Genomic DNA, 18,608 nt, shown 5'->3' on the forward strand with positions numbered 1-18,608 from the left:
TACTTGTTCTCCTCCTCCTTTTCTTCTTAATAATGATTAAATTAACGCTAGAGTACTTCCTCTTCTTAACACTTCATGTGAAGTCATTTAACCCTTTTACAATTCAGTGGAGTAGGTGCTATTATTGTGCCCATTTTACAGATGAATAAAAGAAGGCACAGAAAGATCGGGCATCTTGCCCACCATCATGTGACTGGGAAGAGATACAGAGTCCAGGCAGCACAGCTCCAGAGCTCACACACGTAAACACCAGACTTTCCTGCACTTTAGCTTTTATTCCACAGGTAATAAAAACCCTTCACAATAACATAATTTGGAGGTCACTTTCCTATAAATGCAGCTATATGGAACACCACAATCAACTGTTGGCAAGAACATGGGTAATCTAAACCAAAACACTGTTTGAGCAGCTCAAGGAGCCTGAGCAATAAACCTCAGGTTCATTTGTTTCATGAGAGCCCATGAGGCCCTTCCTTAGAGCCTATTAACTTTTATCTTACACATAATTCTAACAACCCCAGTAAATTAGTTTTCCAGTCATTAGCAGATTATAAACTATACATTCAAAGGGAATTAGGCAGTAAGATATTTGGGGAAGGGACTGCTATTAGAAGGCATATTTAAAGCCCAAAGCTAGGTCAGCAGACAGTTTGCCACATGATAGTCCTCCGATTTAGAAAACAAAAGAAAAGAAAATAATAAACAACAACGAAGTCCCTGGAGAAAACAGATATAACAAAAGCATGATGGAACCACAGCAAAAAAGCACCAAAGCTAACCCTCCTTCCTTAACCTTGAGTGTGCCTCATAATGGTGGCCCAAGAGAACATAAAAGGGGGACCCGTACACTAGGCATTTGGAAGTCTTGCCATTAAAACAATTGCTATAATAAAATTCTAGAGTTTATCATTTTAATCTGTCACAATTAGGACAATTTGGATTTGTGAAGAACTAGACAAATGAGTCCTTCTCTTTGACACATGTATTGGTGTCAATGCAGGGGAATTCCACCTGGTCCTTCACAGACTGGTCCCCTAAATTGCTCTTTAACCCTGTTTAGAAATTCCATCTAGGGAATAGCTATTCAAGTGCATTGCCACCAAATTAGGTGTCTTTAATCATGAACCACCTCAGAACGGGTCAGGCCATTCATTGCAAATGGCCTGGCCTAGGGGCCAAATGGGGGTTGGAATCTAGCCCTCTCACAGAACCCTGAAACCCTTGAAACATAGCATAAGGATGCCACTGGCTGGCACACAACAGACACAAGAGCCCCACAGGCTAGTGGAGGCTTAGACATTTCTTTTGGAGACAGGTGGGTCATAAACAAACAGTGTACACAAAAAAAGTTATCACACGCATTCAAGGTAATTGGACCACGAAGCAAAGGCTGCCAGAACATGTTTGACCAAATCATTCCACAGTTGCCCATTTTAGTTTTAAAACAGATCATTGACCCTATACAGGCCCATGCTGCTCCAATGAATTCTACTTTCCCTCAAGCCTGTTTTCTTTTCATCTTCCTCTGGAGATCCAGCCAAACCTTCTTCTTATAGGAGCTTAAAATATTCTTTGACTTTACCCTTCCTCCACTCTCTGTTGTTCAGCTCTCTCTCCCATCCCTCTCTTTCCAGGGTCACCTTCTGATCCTGGGAAGATCTTTGAACCCACATTTTAAATACTTACTTCAATCATTTACATAATAGCTCTCTGACCAATGACTGGAAAATAAAGACTTTAAGAAATATATCATTCTGAAGACAGTTCTAATCTACTAAACATTTAAGCTAGAAAAAAAAGGCACTGCTAAAAGTGAACAAAAATAGGAGAACAATTGCTTAGCAACATCACAGAGTTGTAACCTAACTCTAAGTCATACCTGCAGATTTGAAGGTATGTCTTCAATTTCCAATAATAGTGGAGAGGAACAATAAGAGTCGTTATCTTTAAGATTTAACAGTATACTGTCCTGTATTCCCCAAGTATTCTATGGCAACCAAGGTATTATGACAATTCAGTGCACAAGGGAAAAGGAAAAGAGATTGTGTGACCTTCCAAATGCCATGTTGAAAGTCAGAAACAAATGTGCTGTTGTAAGACAGGTTGGGGATTTTTGAGCTCAGGGTCATCTCATTAAAGGTATTACAGAAAGGAGGAATGAAGGTGACCCAGGTAAAATTATGAAGAAAAATAACCACTGAGCTTTAAAAAGTATTTCAAGAGATTATCTTGAACGGGGATCTGCAAACCACAGCCTTTGGGCCAAATCCTACCAGCCATCTGTGAGCTAAGATGATTTTGCAAAAAAAAAACACAAATCAACATAAGTATAATATTTTGTGATACATGAAAATTATATGAAATTCAAGTTTCAGTGTCTGTAAAGTTTTATTGAAATGCAGCCACACTCGTTTGTTTAAGGTGAGCATGGCAGTGCAAACCAACTCAATTTGTGGACCAAAACCAAGTGGTATCATCACATTTAAATTCATGAATCATGTTTTGTGTGTGTGTGTGTGTGTGTGTGCATTTTAAGTAGAAATGTACGCTTGATATGTTGGACACGGAAGCTTAAATGTTGAGCTAACAAAGAAGAACCAATTGAGGCAACATGAGAAAGACCCTCCAGTGAGTTTGAAGCAAAAGAAGGGGGGTGGTGTCATGGAAGTCAAGAGAACATCCTAGAACAGAACATCACCAAAAACGAACTGGGGACTTTTACATGGGAGCTTTATAAAATTCCACAAGGATAATGAGCAGAATTTCTTCAATACACTATGGACAATTAACTCTTTGAAAGTACAAAAGTGCCTCTGTAGACCATTAGTAAGAGCAAGTTGCTATGTAATTTTCACCTCCCTAATAATTATTTGCTCTTGCGTTAGGCATTCCACATGATTGAGCTTCGTGTTGCTATCATTTCCTGTCCCTCCATCCCTCTCCCAACAAAGGTGCTAGTTGGGAGGTGGGGAGCAGCTACAAATCCTGTGATCAGCTGACCTCCTCTCCCTCGGCACCCACCACATGGACGGGAGGGAGTCATGACACCCCTGTATTAAAAGTTCTACTTCTTTGGTCGATTTTGACAATATCATTCCTAGAACATTCTTTAGAGGTAGGTCATGGATGTCAGAGCTGCACAAGAACTGTTTGCCAACATAAATACATCATATAGAGCTTTTTGGCAACAAGTCGGAGAAAACAGGGCTCTGGGGTCCATTTTTAGCTCCCTGTATGACTCATAGTGCAAGCTCAGAAAAGTCCCTTTACCAATGTTTGTTTGCCCTAGTTTCTTTTATATATAAAATAAATGGTAGCTCCCATTTCATGGGAGGGTTTTGAAAATTTATCAGTCAGTGAATTAAAAATATGAGAATGAAATCAAATGCATGATGCTTTACAGCAAGATATGGCAAACACTTATAGCCCATGGGCCAAACCTGGCCCCAGTCTGTTCTGTTTTATTTTTAATAAAATTTTATTGAAACACAACCATCTCCACTTGTTAACATACTTCCTATGGCTGCTTTCACACTACAATGGCAGAGTTGCATTGTGTTAAATTCCAACAGTCTCCATTGGCTCCATAGCCTTTTTACAGAAAAAAAAAAAAAGGTTGCTGACCTAGCCTAGAGAATTAAGGGCTGGGGGCAGGGGGAGAAGAGTGTCTATCTTTTGGTGAGAAAACCCCTCCTTGAGAGGGCAGGGAGATTGCTATCTGAGGGAGTCAATAGCTAGAGGCAATCTTTCCTCTTTGCTAAGTCTTTATTGAGAAGCCACTAAATAAATGATTTAGAAAATTTCGAGAGGTGAGGTTGGGAGGTAAGGGATGAGGGCTAATTAGTGTTTAACAAATGTGGCTTTCTACGAAACACAAACACGAATGACTAAGGAATCCTGTCGCATCCTTTCTTACTCATGTTACTTTCCAGAATTGGCCATTCACTTACAATGAAAGTGATGACAGAGAAGAAAAGGGAAAAAGATAGGGCAACCCATAATTCCTCTTCCTTTCAGTCCTTCCTTATTTATCAGCAAACCAAAAGGAGGGACTGTTGGTAGAGTTGCAGAAGTAAAAACTATTTTGACAGTTTTGTGCAGCGTTTTTACTTCTCTGGTTAGAATGAAATACATATACATACATGAGCTACCAAACACAATGGTGTCATTTCAGTGATTCCTCAGATGAGTTAAATGCTCCTACATTTGCGTCTAAAACTCATATTGCACAATATACTCATGATCGGTAACATTTATGCTACTAGTTTAAATTTTTAGCTTTACTTAGAATGACATCGAATAGCAAATAAAAGACTGTGACATGTTGACAGACGACAGAAGAAAGGGAAAACTTTTCCCTTTTAGTACCTTTATCAGCACCTTCTTCCTGTTTTTAGAACAGGGGGCCTGCATTTTCCATTTGGCAATGGGCCCCCAAAATTAGCTAGCTGGTCACAATGCTCAGTAGCATCTTTTAAGATCCAAACAGCCTTCTTTGAGAGTCTCTCATGGCCTTCCCAACTTGATATGCTATCACCACGCCTGTGCTCCGGGAGCAGCTGAGTGGCATACTCCATGTAACAACTATGTGACGTGGCTACCCTGAACTCGGACTGGTCAGGGTGCACTGACACAGAAAGTACTGCCATCTCTCATCACCCTTGCAGTTGAAGAGGCTCTTCCCCAGAAACTGGCCATTGAGAGCGAGGTTTATTCGAGCTCTGAGAAGCGCTAGAGGACAGCGCTTGGCAGGGAACTGCTCTTTCCCACCCCCTGCTGGACCACAGTAAGGCCCCCTGTCACCAGCCCTCCTCTGCTCCTCTTGCAGGAGTTCAGACAATAATGAAAAGACACCTGCCACAAAGGTGATTCCATGTCCTCTTAAGTTCAGCCAATTTACTTGGCAGCAACACCCTCACCCCCCACTTGGTGCTTGGCACAGGCCAGAATTTTCTGCCTGTGTCCCCAGCTTTGGGCAATGACATCAAAATTGCTCTCAGCAAGGGTTGGCTCAGTCCACAAAGGACAGATCCAAAGGCCACTCGAAAGAACCAAGGGGTGGTAGGCAGCCCCAAGCTAGCATTTCAATTACAGGCTGTGATGGAAACCTGGTTACCCAGGTGCTTCTCCTTTTCACAGGTTGGCTGTCCCTGCGATTCCAAATGGACTTTGTGACCCACTTCGTGTACATCCCTAGGGGCTCCAGGAAAGCTCAGGAGAAGAAAGAGCCACCCTGGGCAGCAGCTAACCTGCTGTCCATAGCTCCACCCGAATGATGTCCCAACCCTGTTGTCAAGTGGCCCAAGGAACTTCTGATAATTACAGTCCCTTCAGAGACTAGGGCCTGCCGGAAATAAGCCAAGTGTTTCAGGGACTCGTCCTAGGATGATGGCCAGATTAAGAAAACCAGCAAAGTTTTGAGAACAAATGCACAGGGGAAATGAAATAGCCTCTGATACGGGAGAAGTCTGCCTAGCAAAGCTCTTTGTGCCGCATGCCCAGTTCGATCTGGAATGACAGTGTCATTTCAGAGCCTTCCTGTTAAAAGTCCTTCCATCAGCTCCGCACACTTACCTTCCAGCTGGGAGCACAGATTATTAACTCAGCGGATAGGTGCTTTGTCAGATTCGAAAGAAAAATAAATCTGCTCCAACAAAGGGAATAAAAAGCTTCCAATGTTCAGCCTGGGAACTTTCACGTTGACACGACATAATTACCCTTCATTTCATGTAATGACACTATCACGTTTACTTTGTTCCTCCAATCCCCAAATTATAATATACCTCCCTTCCCTTGACTGGATGCTTGGATCCTAAGGAACTTGTTTAACTAAATGGCATGTGCTCTTGCCACGAGGCAATTTGCATTTTTAGACAGAATTCATTGTGTATACTTGGAAGTGATATATTTTATTTAAGAATTCTTCATCAAAAACACAAAAAGTGAGGTAAGCTGCTTCTTCTCTAATGTAATGCCAATTCTTAACTCTGGATATTTAAAACCTCACGAAATAACAGAGCAACCCACATCAAAGAGATCTCTATTATTTCCTTTATTGGCACAACTTGTAATTTCCACCAAGACCTTCTGCATTTTATTACCAGAAACAAAGGTAACAACTCATGACTGTCTCAGATTCATTTGTGCTTTGTAGGGGGTGCATTAAAAATGCAGGCTTGAGAAAGTAGGAAGTTCAAGTCTGCTTCAAATCTGAAAATATTACAGGGGTTGTGGGTGCAGCCACAATACCCACATCCAACTTTGTATCTTAACGCTTCTTGACTTTTAAAAAATTTTCCCAAGAAGGAGAAGTTCAAGGACACTCAGCACAGGGTAACATATTAAGGGACTCATCCACAGACTAACAGTAAGACTTTCTTATAAAATCTTGGGGTAAAAGTCAGGAAAACAATACTGAAGAATAGCCCTCGAATGACCGAATAACATGTGAAGACATTCGATTGCTTCTTCCTTCTTTGGGACACTTGAACTAGACTAGGTCAAGGCTAAAGAGGGTACTTTGAGGCTCACCGGTAAGGATGAGGGAAGGTTTGCCATTTCTAATTTCCACGATGACAGAATCCTGGCACACTGATTTGACTGTCTTCTGCTGTGGTTAATAAGAAAGGAGGGTGGGACACACACAAACTGCCTGCATTTTTTCAGGTTATTCTTTTCTGGAGATGGGTGAGCCAAAAATACATTTCACATGGACTACGGAATTGACTGGCAGATCAGAATGGCTAAACTTCTCCCAAGTTGGGCTAAGTCCATACTGGAGAACAAAGTGCAAGTTTCTACATCTCATTACTCATCTCCACTGTTCAGGTTTCAGAACTGAATTCTTCTGCATTATGAAGTTAGTGACCCTGCTTAATTACCCACCATGGGGATTGCTGGTAGAATAATAGAACAGGGTGTCTTGTCCAATATATACACAGGGCTAGTTTTGTACACTCACAGGGTGACGGTGGCCAGAAAGCCAGCAGGTTAAAAAAAAAAAAAAAGCCTTTGAAACTTAGAACTTGGAAAATCAGGGCATGTGGTTTGGACATGACCCCCCAGTCTCCTCTCCCACCGCAGGTCCTCATTCCTTTCCCTGGACTCCCACGGGTCTCATCATAATCATCTATCTTGCCAGCTAGTGTTTTAATATTTATTGTGCTCGTGCTTTCATTTTTCCTTCGATCTACAGAACCCAAAGCCCCAAATTAATGAAGTGCATTATTTTTGCATTAACTTTCCCCATCCCCACAAACAAGCATGTTCTTATTCCATTTAACTCAACAAAGAAAACAAGTAACACATAGTACTCCCTTTCCTCTCATTATTACACATACTATGTGTGTCTACAGAGGTTAAAAGATACATTGCTCGGTGGAGAATGAAACTTGCCTCTCTGTAGTATGAGGCCCACGGCAACAGCCTGCATTCTCACCCAGCCTCAGCCCCACTTCCAACAGATTGGATTAATTCCTCCTTGGGGGCGCTTCCACTGTATGTAAAGCACCTTCTACTATTTTACTTATCACTTCCGCCACACTCTAAGATCCTTAAAGGTACGCATTTGTCTTCCTCATTTTGGTATCTTCAGCACTTAGGGTGCTCAATATATGTTGGGTGGATAGATATTGGGTGTAGCCAAGGACAGCTTCTGAAAGCGGCACACGACTCACCAGGCTGATCAGGCCATTTCTAAGGATGCTGAGTAGGGAGGGTATGACAGGGGCAGGTGGAGGTGAGCTGAGCTGAGCACACATGGATAGAGCTGGGTAATTCTAGGGGTAGGAATCCTTATACAATGTTAGGGGGTTTAGTATGGATTCAACGCCATGAAGAGCCAAAAGAACCAAGGCCTTGGCATCGGAAGAGGGGGTGCAACACTGGTCTGACTAGCCAGCGGATGTGGAGAACCCAATCCTCGTCAACCTTGGCTTTTTCTGCACTAAGGAGATTCCTTAATGTGCCTTAACTACCTTAGAGGACAGTTGTCAAGATGAAATGAAATCTAATGTCTTGCAAGAATTTTCTAAACTTTGGTGGTGTGATATATAGTTATCTTACCTGTATTATCCAAAGCAGAACACTCTGAGAGCAAATGGAGATGCTATCAGTAATTATGTCAGAATAATACCCATAAACCAAGAGCCTCTTGGGCACACCCAGTTGCATGGTTACTCATCTATGTCTAGGTCTATGCCATCTATATCATCTATACCTACATTCTATATCCCTCTATTAGGTTGGTACAAAAGTAATTGTAGCTTAAAAGGTTAAAAAATTGCAAAAACCGCAATTACTTTCACACCAACCTAATATATCTATATCAATATCTATGTCAATATCTATATTCTATGTTCATCTATAGCCCTATTCATATCCATAATTATATCTATATCCATCTGCATCCACACCTATTATTTATTGATGCTTTTATTATAACAACCACCTCAGAGTACCCCACTTTTTCTGTTTCTCTTCATTTCTCTTTCCATCCATCTCTCCCTCACCCATTTCTCACTAGGACACTCTTTCCTGAGACTCTTCATTTCCTCAGAGTTTCCCTCATCACATCTGCCTCTCTCCCGTTCCCTGTTCTGTTCTCTTTCTCTTAACTGGTTAAAAAAAATTTGACAAATTTTGTTTGTTTTGCATCTGTCATGTTTTTTAAGCAATGTTCTCTGTTCCTCAAAAAACGATTTCATATTTTTCTAATACCAACAAAACTTGCTCTTTCTGAATGAGGGATCTGGTATATTTCAAGAAGCTATGCATTGAGACTTGCTACATGTGTGTAAGCTTTGGGAAAGCTATTTAATTTGTCTGAGCCTCTGTTTTATCACCTGCAAAATGGGATAATTATCCCTTATTAACGAGGTCACATGCAGAAAAGTGCTTTAAAGACCAACCATAGCTGTTTACTAGAACCTGAAGCCCCTGAAACTCCCTATTCCTAGGCTCTTCTCCAGACACAGTGCTACGGCCAGAATGTTTGTGTTGCTTCCAAACTCATGTTAGAGCCCTAATCCCCAGTGTCATGGTATTTGGAGGCAGAGCCTTTGGGAGATGATTCGGTCATAAGACTGGAGCCCTCATGATGGGATTGGTATCCTTCTAAGAACACAGCTGGAGAGATGATCTCTCTCTCTCTCTCTCTCTCTCTCTCTCTCTCTCTCTCTGCCATGTGAGGATACAGTGAGAAAATAGCCATCTCCACACCAGGAGGAGAGCCCTCACCAAGAACCCAACCATGCTGGCACTCTGATCTTGGACTTCGCAGTCTCCAGAACTGTCAGAAAAAAATTTCTGTGTTTAAGCCACCCAGTCTATGATATTTTATTATAGCAGCCCAAACAAACTAAGCCACCCAGGCATCAGAATTTTTACTGTACCTCAGGCTACTGCAATGTACAGTCAAGGTTGAGAACCACTAGTCTGGAGACTATACAATATTATACAAAGGTACTTTAACATGTGCACATGGCATGAAAAAAATGTTTAACTCTATGGACTAATAACTCTTTACAGAAAACAGGTTACTTAGTCCTACTCTAAATAATTGGGGACGGGAAAGGGAATATGAAATTTGAATACATTTGAACTATCCTGGGCTATGTTCTGAAAGCCTCATAATGATAGAATTATCTCATTATTTAGCTATGATACTCTAACTTTGAACATGTGAAGCCCGGTTCCTCCCATAGCTTGTCCATCACTTGGAAGTAGTTGTTCCTCCGTCAAAAAATAATGGTTTGATGTGGGTTTTCGTTTAGATCCTAAGAAAATATTTTTAAAAGGAGACATCTAATCTCTTTCAAAGAGAATATATAAAAGAGTGAAAAATTAAATGCAAAGGTGCTAATTACTAACCACGGATTAATTTTCAAATTGTTCTTTTAACTTCTAAAACTAATGAGCAGAGAGATACTTCATACTGCAAACCCGGACTCCCCAGAAATGCTACTCATTAGCGTATCTCTTTAGAATGGGCAGTCCTCAGTAGGTAGGAAAAAACCAGAATGCTTCTCCTTATTTATAAAACTCATTAGTGACCAAGAAAGAACAAACACTTTCCAAAGAACTACTGTTCTTAACATCTTAAAACAATGTCTCTGAGACGACTGTGGAAACTTACTTTTCAAGTAAAAAAACCCCACAGATTTGGAAAAGTTACACTGGTAACCTTGGTTTTAAAACTTGCCATTTAGTAATCAGTGCAGATACCTCTATTAAATTGCTGATTTGCTCTTACACATTTTAATAGCTGGCATTAGGCCATTGTAAATGCTAAATGGACACCTGGGTTGGCCCTGGTTTCTATCCATTGATCAAATGGTAGGGAATATACAGGAACCCAAATCCAACCAAGGACAAAGAAAAAGGAAAGGAAAAAACAAAAACCCAATGTAATTGGAGAAGTCTGAGATAGAACTTCATACATTCATAATTCATGGGTTTTGAAAACTACATTTATTTGGCAGAAATGTTTACTGTTTTGAATCAGAGCATTTAGGCTACCTCAACTGAGTCAATTATATAAATTCATAACCATGTTGCAAAATAGATGGCACAGTATAATATCAAAAATATCATCTTTCTAGCAGAATGAGGGACTTGGGCAAATTCATGAAATTAATGATTTAGAATCTAGGGTGTAAGCAAAACTATTGGCCTTTCTTCCAGTCTTGGAGCTTTCTGGGAGATTTTGTCCCACTGCCATTTCCATTATCGTTTCTCTGGGAGCACATCCTCAGGAAAGCCTTGAAGAGCTGGAGGGCCACTTCCCACAGTCCCTCTCCCAGCCCCCCTCCCACCCTACCCTAGTGGCTCATGTTCAAGGGCAACTTGAATTTCCCAGGATGGACCCAGGAGGCAAATCCCTCAGCAACCAACTGTACTCTGAGGAGGAGGGGGTCCTCTCCTCTCCATAGTAATTCTAGGGAGAGGAGAGATTTGGGCTTCCGAGACTGGGAAACTGGCCACAACACTCATGTGAGTTGTGCCCCTAGCTACTTTCCAACAATCCTAACATGGAGGTGCTGGTATGTAAAGAAGATTAAATCCCTAATCTTTGCAGACATTGTAATTTTTATACAAATGATCCCCCACCGCATGATGATCCTGTGTTTGCTAATCAATCCATAGTCAGGTTGGCTGAAACAAAGAATGCAGCCTGTGGTGTGAAAGATTGGTTTCCTTCGGCTGCCAATCTCTGCTCAGTTTTATTAGACCAGGGCAAACCATGCTTCCTGATTTCAAATCGATATCACTAATACCTCCTAGGTAAGAATATTTCACTTAGGTTGGAGAAGAAAGCAGGTGGACCCTTGCTGTTTTGAGAAGTGTGATATCAGCATTCTTCCCATACAACTGCAAACCACCAGAGCACTACAGCTGCTGTGGAGAATGGTTTGGTTTGGTGGGTCCTCAGTAAGGTAAACATAGAATTACCATATGATCCAGCAATTCCACTCGTAAATAGATTGCCAAGAAAATGAAAAAGAAGGACTCAAACAGATACTTGTACACGAATGTTCACAGCAACACTATTCACAAGAGCCAAAAGGTGGAAGCAACCCAACTATCCATTGACAGATGAATGGATAAACAAATATGGTATATATCCATACAGCAGAATATTTTTCAGTCTTAGAAAGGAATGAAATTCTGATATGTGCTACAACATGGCTGAATCTTGAGGACATTATGCCAAGGGAAATAAGACAGATACAAAAGGACAAATATTATATGATTGCACTTAGGTGAGGTACCTAAAATAGGGAGATTCATAGAGACAGAAAGTATAATATAGGTTACCAGGGGCTGGGGAGAGGGGGGATAGGCAGTTAGTGTTTAATGGAGACAGAGTTTCTGTTGGGGATGATAAAAAAAGTTCTGGAAATGGAATGTTACTGAATTGTACATATTGCACACCTAAAAATGGTTAAAATGTAAATTTTACGTTTTATATATACAACCCCACAATCAAAAAAAGTACCACAAAAAAGTCCAAAACACCAGCTAATGTCAGTGTGAGAAATTTATAACACAATCCATAATGCACATAATCATTTTAGCTGAGTTTTCTAGTTACAGATGAGTCAGTAACATTTCTGTCTTGACCATTTCTAGAAAGCATTCTAAATGATACCCCTCCTTGTCAAACTTTAGTGGTAGCCTCAGACAATGAGTACAAACTGGCCTTGGATTTACTAATGAACACGTTTGTCCTGGCCCAGGATTACCTCAGTACATCACTCTAAGATGGTGCCTGTCCCAGACCCACGCAAGCTCACGTCACAAGATACAGAAGGTACAGGAGATCCAGCTGCTTGAATAATGGCCTCTGAATACTTGTGAGTCCCTAATTTAAGTACACTAATTTTCCTGAGTAGGGGGTCAAAACAGAGATGTTCAAAAAACCAAAGATTTCACTGTTCATGCCCTCTGTTCAACATACCTGATGAAGCAGTCCCGGCCATCCCGGTTCGCCATCATCTCCCATCCATAGGGCGGCACCTGGTTCAAGCCCCAGGTTCCAGAGGGAGGCGGCCAGCCTGAAGACTTTGTCCTGTGGCTGGAAAAAAAGAAAGAAAAGCATCAGTACACCTGATTCCTGAACATTTCCTGTGAGACAAACTCCAGAAGGGGCATGGGACTTGCTCCTCTCCACTGTGGGCTATATTCTCAGCTGATTAAATGAACGATGATAAAGAACGTTTTGCGTCAGGTACCATGCTCCTCATTTTTCTTTATAGTATCTTGCTTACTTTGTGACAGATGCCCTATGAGGAAAGTGTACTTATTCTATTTCACAGTTGAGGAAACAATGAATGGCTTGAAAAGATTAAGTAACTTTCCTGAGGACACACAAGCCAATTTTGAACAAAAGTTTTGCACACTTTCTATTACACTAGACATTCCTGAGACCAGGCAATAGGATAGTTTTGCACATAAATAGGTATCACACCACAATATAAATACACATGTGAAAATAGACTACAGTTTTTATGGGTCTTAAACAAATAACTCCAAGCCTCACTTTCCTGGACTCCTCTGACACAAAAGACATAATTTCCATTCACAGCAACCACACGCTAGTCAAAGTGAGTCATACAACCTTAGACAAACTCTCAATTTAAATTGCAACGAAAATGCACACAATTGCTTTTTTGCTTTTACAATTTTCAGTCCACACCTTAAATTTGACTCATCAGCAAAATGAAAGGACAAGTAGAATTTTCTAGAAGCATGCCTTTCCAAGAGCAAGAGGAAAGGGCAAGGGACTCCAAGGGATAAGCAGTTGTGATGGGGCAGCATAGCGCAGTCACAATCCCTAACCAGAGGCCTGAGCCCCGTTTCGTTGGAGCATGAGAGTCCAGGCCACTCCACATCTGCCCAGGACGTGGAGAAATTCCACCGTTCTTTCATGAATGTCTAAGACTCTTTCCGAGCTTAATCGTGGAAAGGAAATAAGCAATACCATTTAGGATCGACCAACGTTCCTCATCATTTGGGCCTTTCGGTCCAGGTGAAGTTACTCTGGATCGCCTGCAAGACCCAAATTGCAGACTGGTACTAAAGTGTGTGGGGAAGAGCAGTGATGACATCTCTGGGGCCTCACCACCAGTGTCTCAATAGTGTACCTGCGTGCCCTTTATGATGAGAAAGAAGCCTCCCACCGCAACTCCTGCACCAGTCACATGGGCGACTGACACAACTGTACGTATATGGCAGCTCTCACGCAGCCTGTTGCCCTCCCACAGCAAACACCCAAATCGGGGGTGTCAACCCTTCCGTGAGGAGGGGAGACTTTTACTTCCCCAGAGTAAGTCACCCCAACGCCTCACCAAAATCATACATCTGACCATAACCCAACACTTCCCTCAGGTGAAACAAGTCCATTTCCTGTAAGTTTTCTCAAGAGGAACTGTTTTACATAATTTTAACCACCTCCATTGCTTTTCTTTAACTTCCTTTCAGTTTTCCCACATCCTTTATAAAGTGTGGTGAGCAAAAGAGTTCACAAATTTAATATAGGTCTGGTAAATTTAGAATGCCACTATAGGGTTACTTCTTACCCGTTGACTATTAAAATCAAAGACATGGCAACCGTTTTTGTCCCTCTTCTTCACGCAAGCCAGCAGTGGCAATCTCCTCTGGTGGTTTTAAAAAAATGTGTTGCTCCCTTATAGTGAACGAATGCATGAATTTCTACCCTGAGGTATACAAAAAAAACGCCAATTTCTCTACACTGTTTTCTAAGGTGGAACCAAGAAAACAAGCCCTTGGAGGTATGAACACAGTATACCCTGTTATTAAAAAATTTTGTAAAAGCATGAGTACAGTAAGAAGTGACGCAAATAATATTCTTGTAAGTAAAAGGAGGCCTATGCAGAGAATGCCAGAATTTATTCTAGATTCCTACATTATGTGCTATAGCAGAACATTAATCCTTCCCAGAAGGGGCTAACTGACTAAAAACAGATACGGTAACCTGTCTTTTCTTTTGTCTTCTCTTTTCCTTTCTTCCATTCTCTGCACCCTCCACCCCCGAAGTCTAAATCATGAAAAGAAAGACACAGACTTCCTAATATATATAATTTACATGTAAAATACAGAATTATAATAATGAGATGGAGGAAGCCTGGATTTTATTATAAACTGCACTCTGTCCTGTACAGGATGTTCAGGAAGTAGGAAACACAGTCCAGCAAGTTGTTTTCCAATACAGCCTTTTGTCAGAGAACACCAAGTGAAGCGCTAATACTGGAAAAATCCACAAACACTAAATGAGTTAATTCGGGTCAAGGGACATCAGCTAAAAGAAAACAAATAATAATTAACATCAGATATGACTATATGTCTGTCCTGTGTTGACATTAAAAACATGGTTTGGAAAGACAATAGTAGAACTTAGCAAACTAAATGCGCAAGTAGGAAAGAAAATAACACATATCTAACCATAACAGCCTAGAGAAAAAAACAAGGATAAAGGTCATGATTATGGAGGGATTTGGCTCTTGCTTCCACAGTGTGAGAACTGCAAGTTTACCCCAACAATATCTAGCATTGGAAGCTGGGGGGTTACTCTGGGCTGGGAAGATGCTCCAGGGACCCTGTTATCCAGTTCCCGCCTCTGTGGCTGCACCAAACTCTCCATCACTCCTAAATGTGCCCCATCCCATCACTGCTGAAAGACATAATTTGTTTCTACCCGGAGGCAAAGAGGTGGCCACTTTTAGAGTAGCAGCAGCGCCAGCCAGTGCATATAAAAGCAGAGCCCCTCATTGTTTGGCGTTGGAGCCCCGTCTGATACTGACTAGATAGGAGTAGCGGGGTGTGGCAGTGGGGAGCTTGCCTGCTGGAGCAGCAGATTCACCAAGCATGGTCTCGGGACCAGAAGCAGCAGCAGCACGTAGGAATTTGTTAGAAATGCAAATCCTTGGGCACCACCCAAAACCTACTGAACCCCCAAATCTGAGGTGATGGGGCTGACCCAGCAGTCTGTGTCACCAAGCCTCTAGGCCATGCTGGTGCCCACTCAAGTCTGAGAACTGGGTTAGACTCAGACTCTCTTAAATGGAGGCTCTGCCGCTTACTTTCCATAAACTTGAGCAAGTTACTCAACCTCTCCAACTCCCTCAGTCCCAGCTCCTCCTCTATAAAATGGCAATAATGGGACCACATCTTTGGGAAAATATGAAGTCAGTTTTGTAAAGCGCTTAGTATGACGCTTGGCACACACTATAGTATGTGCTATAAAGGATCTGCTAAACAGATCTCTACCTATCCGTCGAGAGAATATAGGACTTTGGGTAGTGATGCAAGTATAAATGGCTTTATCAAGTCTCAAAATAGAAAAAGGGTGAAAGGCTCAGTCATCTATTTTTTTCCATTCTGGCAAGAGGAGGGCAAGAAGGGGCTGAAGCCAGCCCCAGTTATAAGGTCAGAAGTTGATGAGTTCAGCTGTTCTCAAAGGAGAAGAAAATATCAGACAGTTTTTCCCAGCTGTGTGTGTGATCCTTGGGACAGAGGGTCACTTTCCACTTGTCTCAGGCCAGGCCTTGAGATTCCTTGCAACTGCGATGTTCTGTGACTTCAACCTGAGATCATGGCTGTGTGAACCATTTTCAAACACTTAGCTCAGCCTTAAAAATAGCGACCTACATTGGCAGGGCTATTTCAGTCTCTCCAGAAACTCCCCACCACAGACTGAACTGGTTTGCAACTTTGTGCCTCACCCATCTATTCTTTGCAACAGATGGAAACTGTCCTGGACAAGACAGATCTTCATACTTTACATGAAGTGAGAGAAGCTGTGAAGAGTACAGGCACAGTGGCACAGCTATTTGCATTGGGACCAATGGTGGAAGCAACCCATGATCTCTTCCTGTGTATACATCTATCAGCCCAGGACCAAATCTTGATGGCAAATCTGGCGTAGGAGCAGGCACAGTCTTAAAACCACCTGCAGGCCATGATGGTGACCTGAGTTTCCTTAGAAATATACCTCAATATCAGAAAAAGGGATGCTCTGGGGGAGAAGGAAGGGGAGGTCCGGAGCCAAAGTCCCAAGCCAGACAGTTAATTTGGCCCCTTACTGGCTCTGTGACCCTGGACTCTAAACTCTCTCTACCTTATTTTCATCATCTATAAAATAGAATTAGTCTCAATCTGTGATTCTCATCTGGGGTGGATTTTGTCGCTAGGAGAAGCTTGGCCATGACTGGAGACACTGTTGGATGCTTCTGGCATCTAATGGGTACAGACCAGGGATGTTGCTGACCGTCCTTCAATGCACAGTCCAGCCCTCAGAACACAGAATGATCCAGCAAAAATGACAATAGTGGCCCTGCTTAGCTCATAAAGCAATGAAGGTATAATTCTTAGCTTGGTACTTGACATACAGTTGGTGCTCAATACACTTAAAACAAAAACAAGCCAGCTCAGTGCTTCCACTGGCAACCTAATCAGGATAAGTAGAATGTATCTTGACATCAGAGAGAACGGGTTCAAATCCCAGGTTTGCCACTGAATAGCTTCATGGCTTTAGGCGAATTACTTGGCCTTTCTGGGTTTTAGTTTTGTGTCAGATGGAAATGACACCCAGCTCACAGCAATGTTATACAGATAAATGAGATATGGAAAGCCCTGAAGCACAGAGCTGGACTCATTCAGAAGAGTCTCATCGGCCGGTGTGCTGTGTTACAAGTGGTTGTACTAGTAAGGAAAGTAACTTTTGCATTTGACCAACTAGTTTACGCAGCACTTCTACATGTATAACTTCTTGAGATACACGCCTGCCGCAATAGAATGCCTGCTAAAGCATTAATGTATCTATTTTTAAGAATGAAGAAACTGATGCTCAGAGAGAATGTCTCATTCAAGTCTAGCGGAGGCATTAAATTTTCTTCACTGGGGGGAAAGAGGCCCAGGATTCCAATTAGTTGGAAGGGAGATTGCTTGTTGTGGCAAGCACTTGTGTTCCACAGATTGTACTAGGGGTGGAAATGGGGGGTGAGGATGGTAGAGCTCCCCCAGACTCACCCTATGCAAAGCTCCAAAGTTAGGAGAATGTCCAGGACTGAAGCTCGAGGCTTCCTGCTCTAAACTCCATACTACTTACACTGTGCCATAATTAAATATGACTTCAGTGTATGGGTTTCCTTATATACCTGGTCGCATTTACAACCAGTAGCCAGCATTAAGCTGCATCCTCTGAAATTGGTGTTGAGAAGTTAATTATCATGTCCATTTCAGATAAGTCAAATCTACTCAGTTATTCATTCCTGACATAGAATGACACCATACAAATCCCACAAAATCAAACATGACCCTGAATTTGATCATCCTATCTCTTTGGACTCAGAAAGATTTTTCAGAATAACACAAGGATACCTAGTGTTACAGATGGTGTTATAAAATGTAAAGCATTTTCTCATTTTGCTCTAAATGGTGGTTGGGTTACAGTACCCATAAACTAACAGAACTCCTAACTTCACACCATTTGCAAGCAGATGACATTCAAGGTTGACATGCAATGTAGGTTAAGCTACAGGAAGCAGACAAGGAATGAGAAAATGAACAAAAGATGGTTCTGGATGAATTTAAAAAGCTCCAAGTTTGGTGGTAGTCTTGTTCCTTTTGTGACCAACTTGGTGTGCCCATTGGGGTTGAGGGCGTGCTGTCCTGCAACATTTCTTGTTCTCATGGATCAAGGAGGAACTGATTGACCAACCAAGGCTTCTGGTTCCAATTAATCATGGTGTTGATACAGGGACACTTCTGAAATAGGTCACGTTCTTTCCTATCTCAGAATATAACTCTCTTCATTTAATCAGGCTTTAGGACAGTGGTCACAGTATTTCGGTCTCATACAAGAGAAAATAGTTTTCGATCCTATGGACCCTTATTAGTAGCATCTAGTGTGGGTACAAGTGAAGAAAGCTACATTGATAGGGTGAAAATAACATCAAAGCCATGCAGACAGAAGAGTCATCCTAGTAACTATTTTTAAGATTCCACTTCTGTTACGACAAGAAGGACAGGAAAATACAGTAAAGGGGGGGAAAGTAGGTAGTTAAAAAACCACTTTAAATATTAAT

The 18,608-nt window shown here is 41.7% G+C and overlaps 1 protein-coding gene across 7 annotated transcripts in view; it reads right to left on the minus strand.

Annotated features, from left to right (window-relative positions):
• The window catches only part of FRMPD4 (FERM and PDZ domain containing 4), a 746,993-nt gene that overhangs the window by 164,211 nt on the left and 564,174 nt on the right, over positions 1 to 18,608 (minus strand). For all 7 annotated transcript variants that reach the window (XM_033107952.1, XM_033107961.1, XM_033107980.1 and 4 more), the window contains one exon: positions 12,461 to 12,577. In XM_033107952.1, the coding sequence (XP_032963843.1) occupies positions 12,461 to 12,577 (117 nt within the window). The remainder of the gene's footprint in view (positions 1 to 12,460; positions 12,578 to 18,608) is intronic.

Source organism: Rhinolophus ferrumequinum, chromosome X (assembly GCF_004115265.2).
Source record: "Rhinolophus ferrumequinum isolate MPI-CBG mRhiFer1 chromosome X, mRhiFer1_v1.p, whole genome shotgun sequence".
NCBI classification, from domain to species: domain Eukaryota; kingdom Metazoa; phylum Chordata; class Mammalia; order Chiroptera; family Rhinolophidae; genus Rhinolophus; species Rhinolophus ferrumequinum.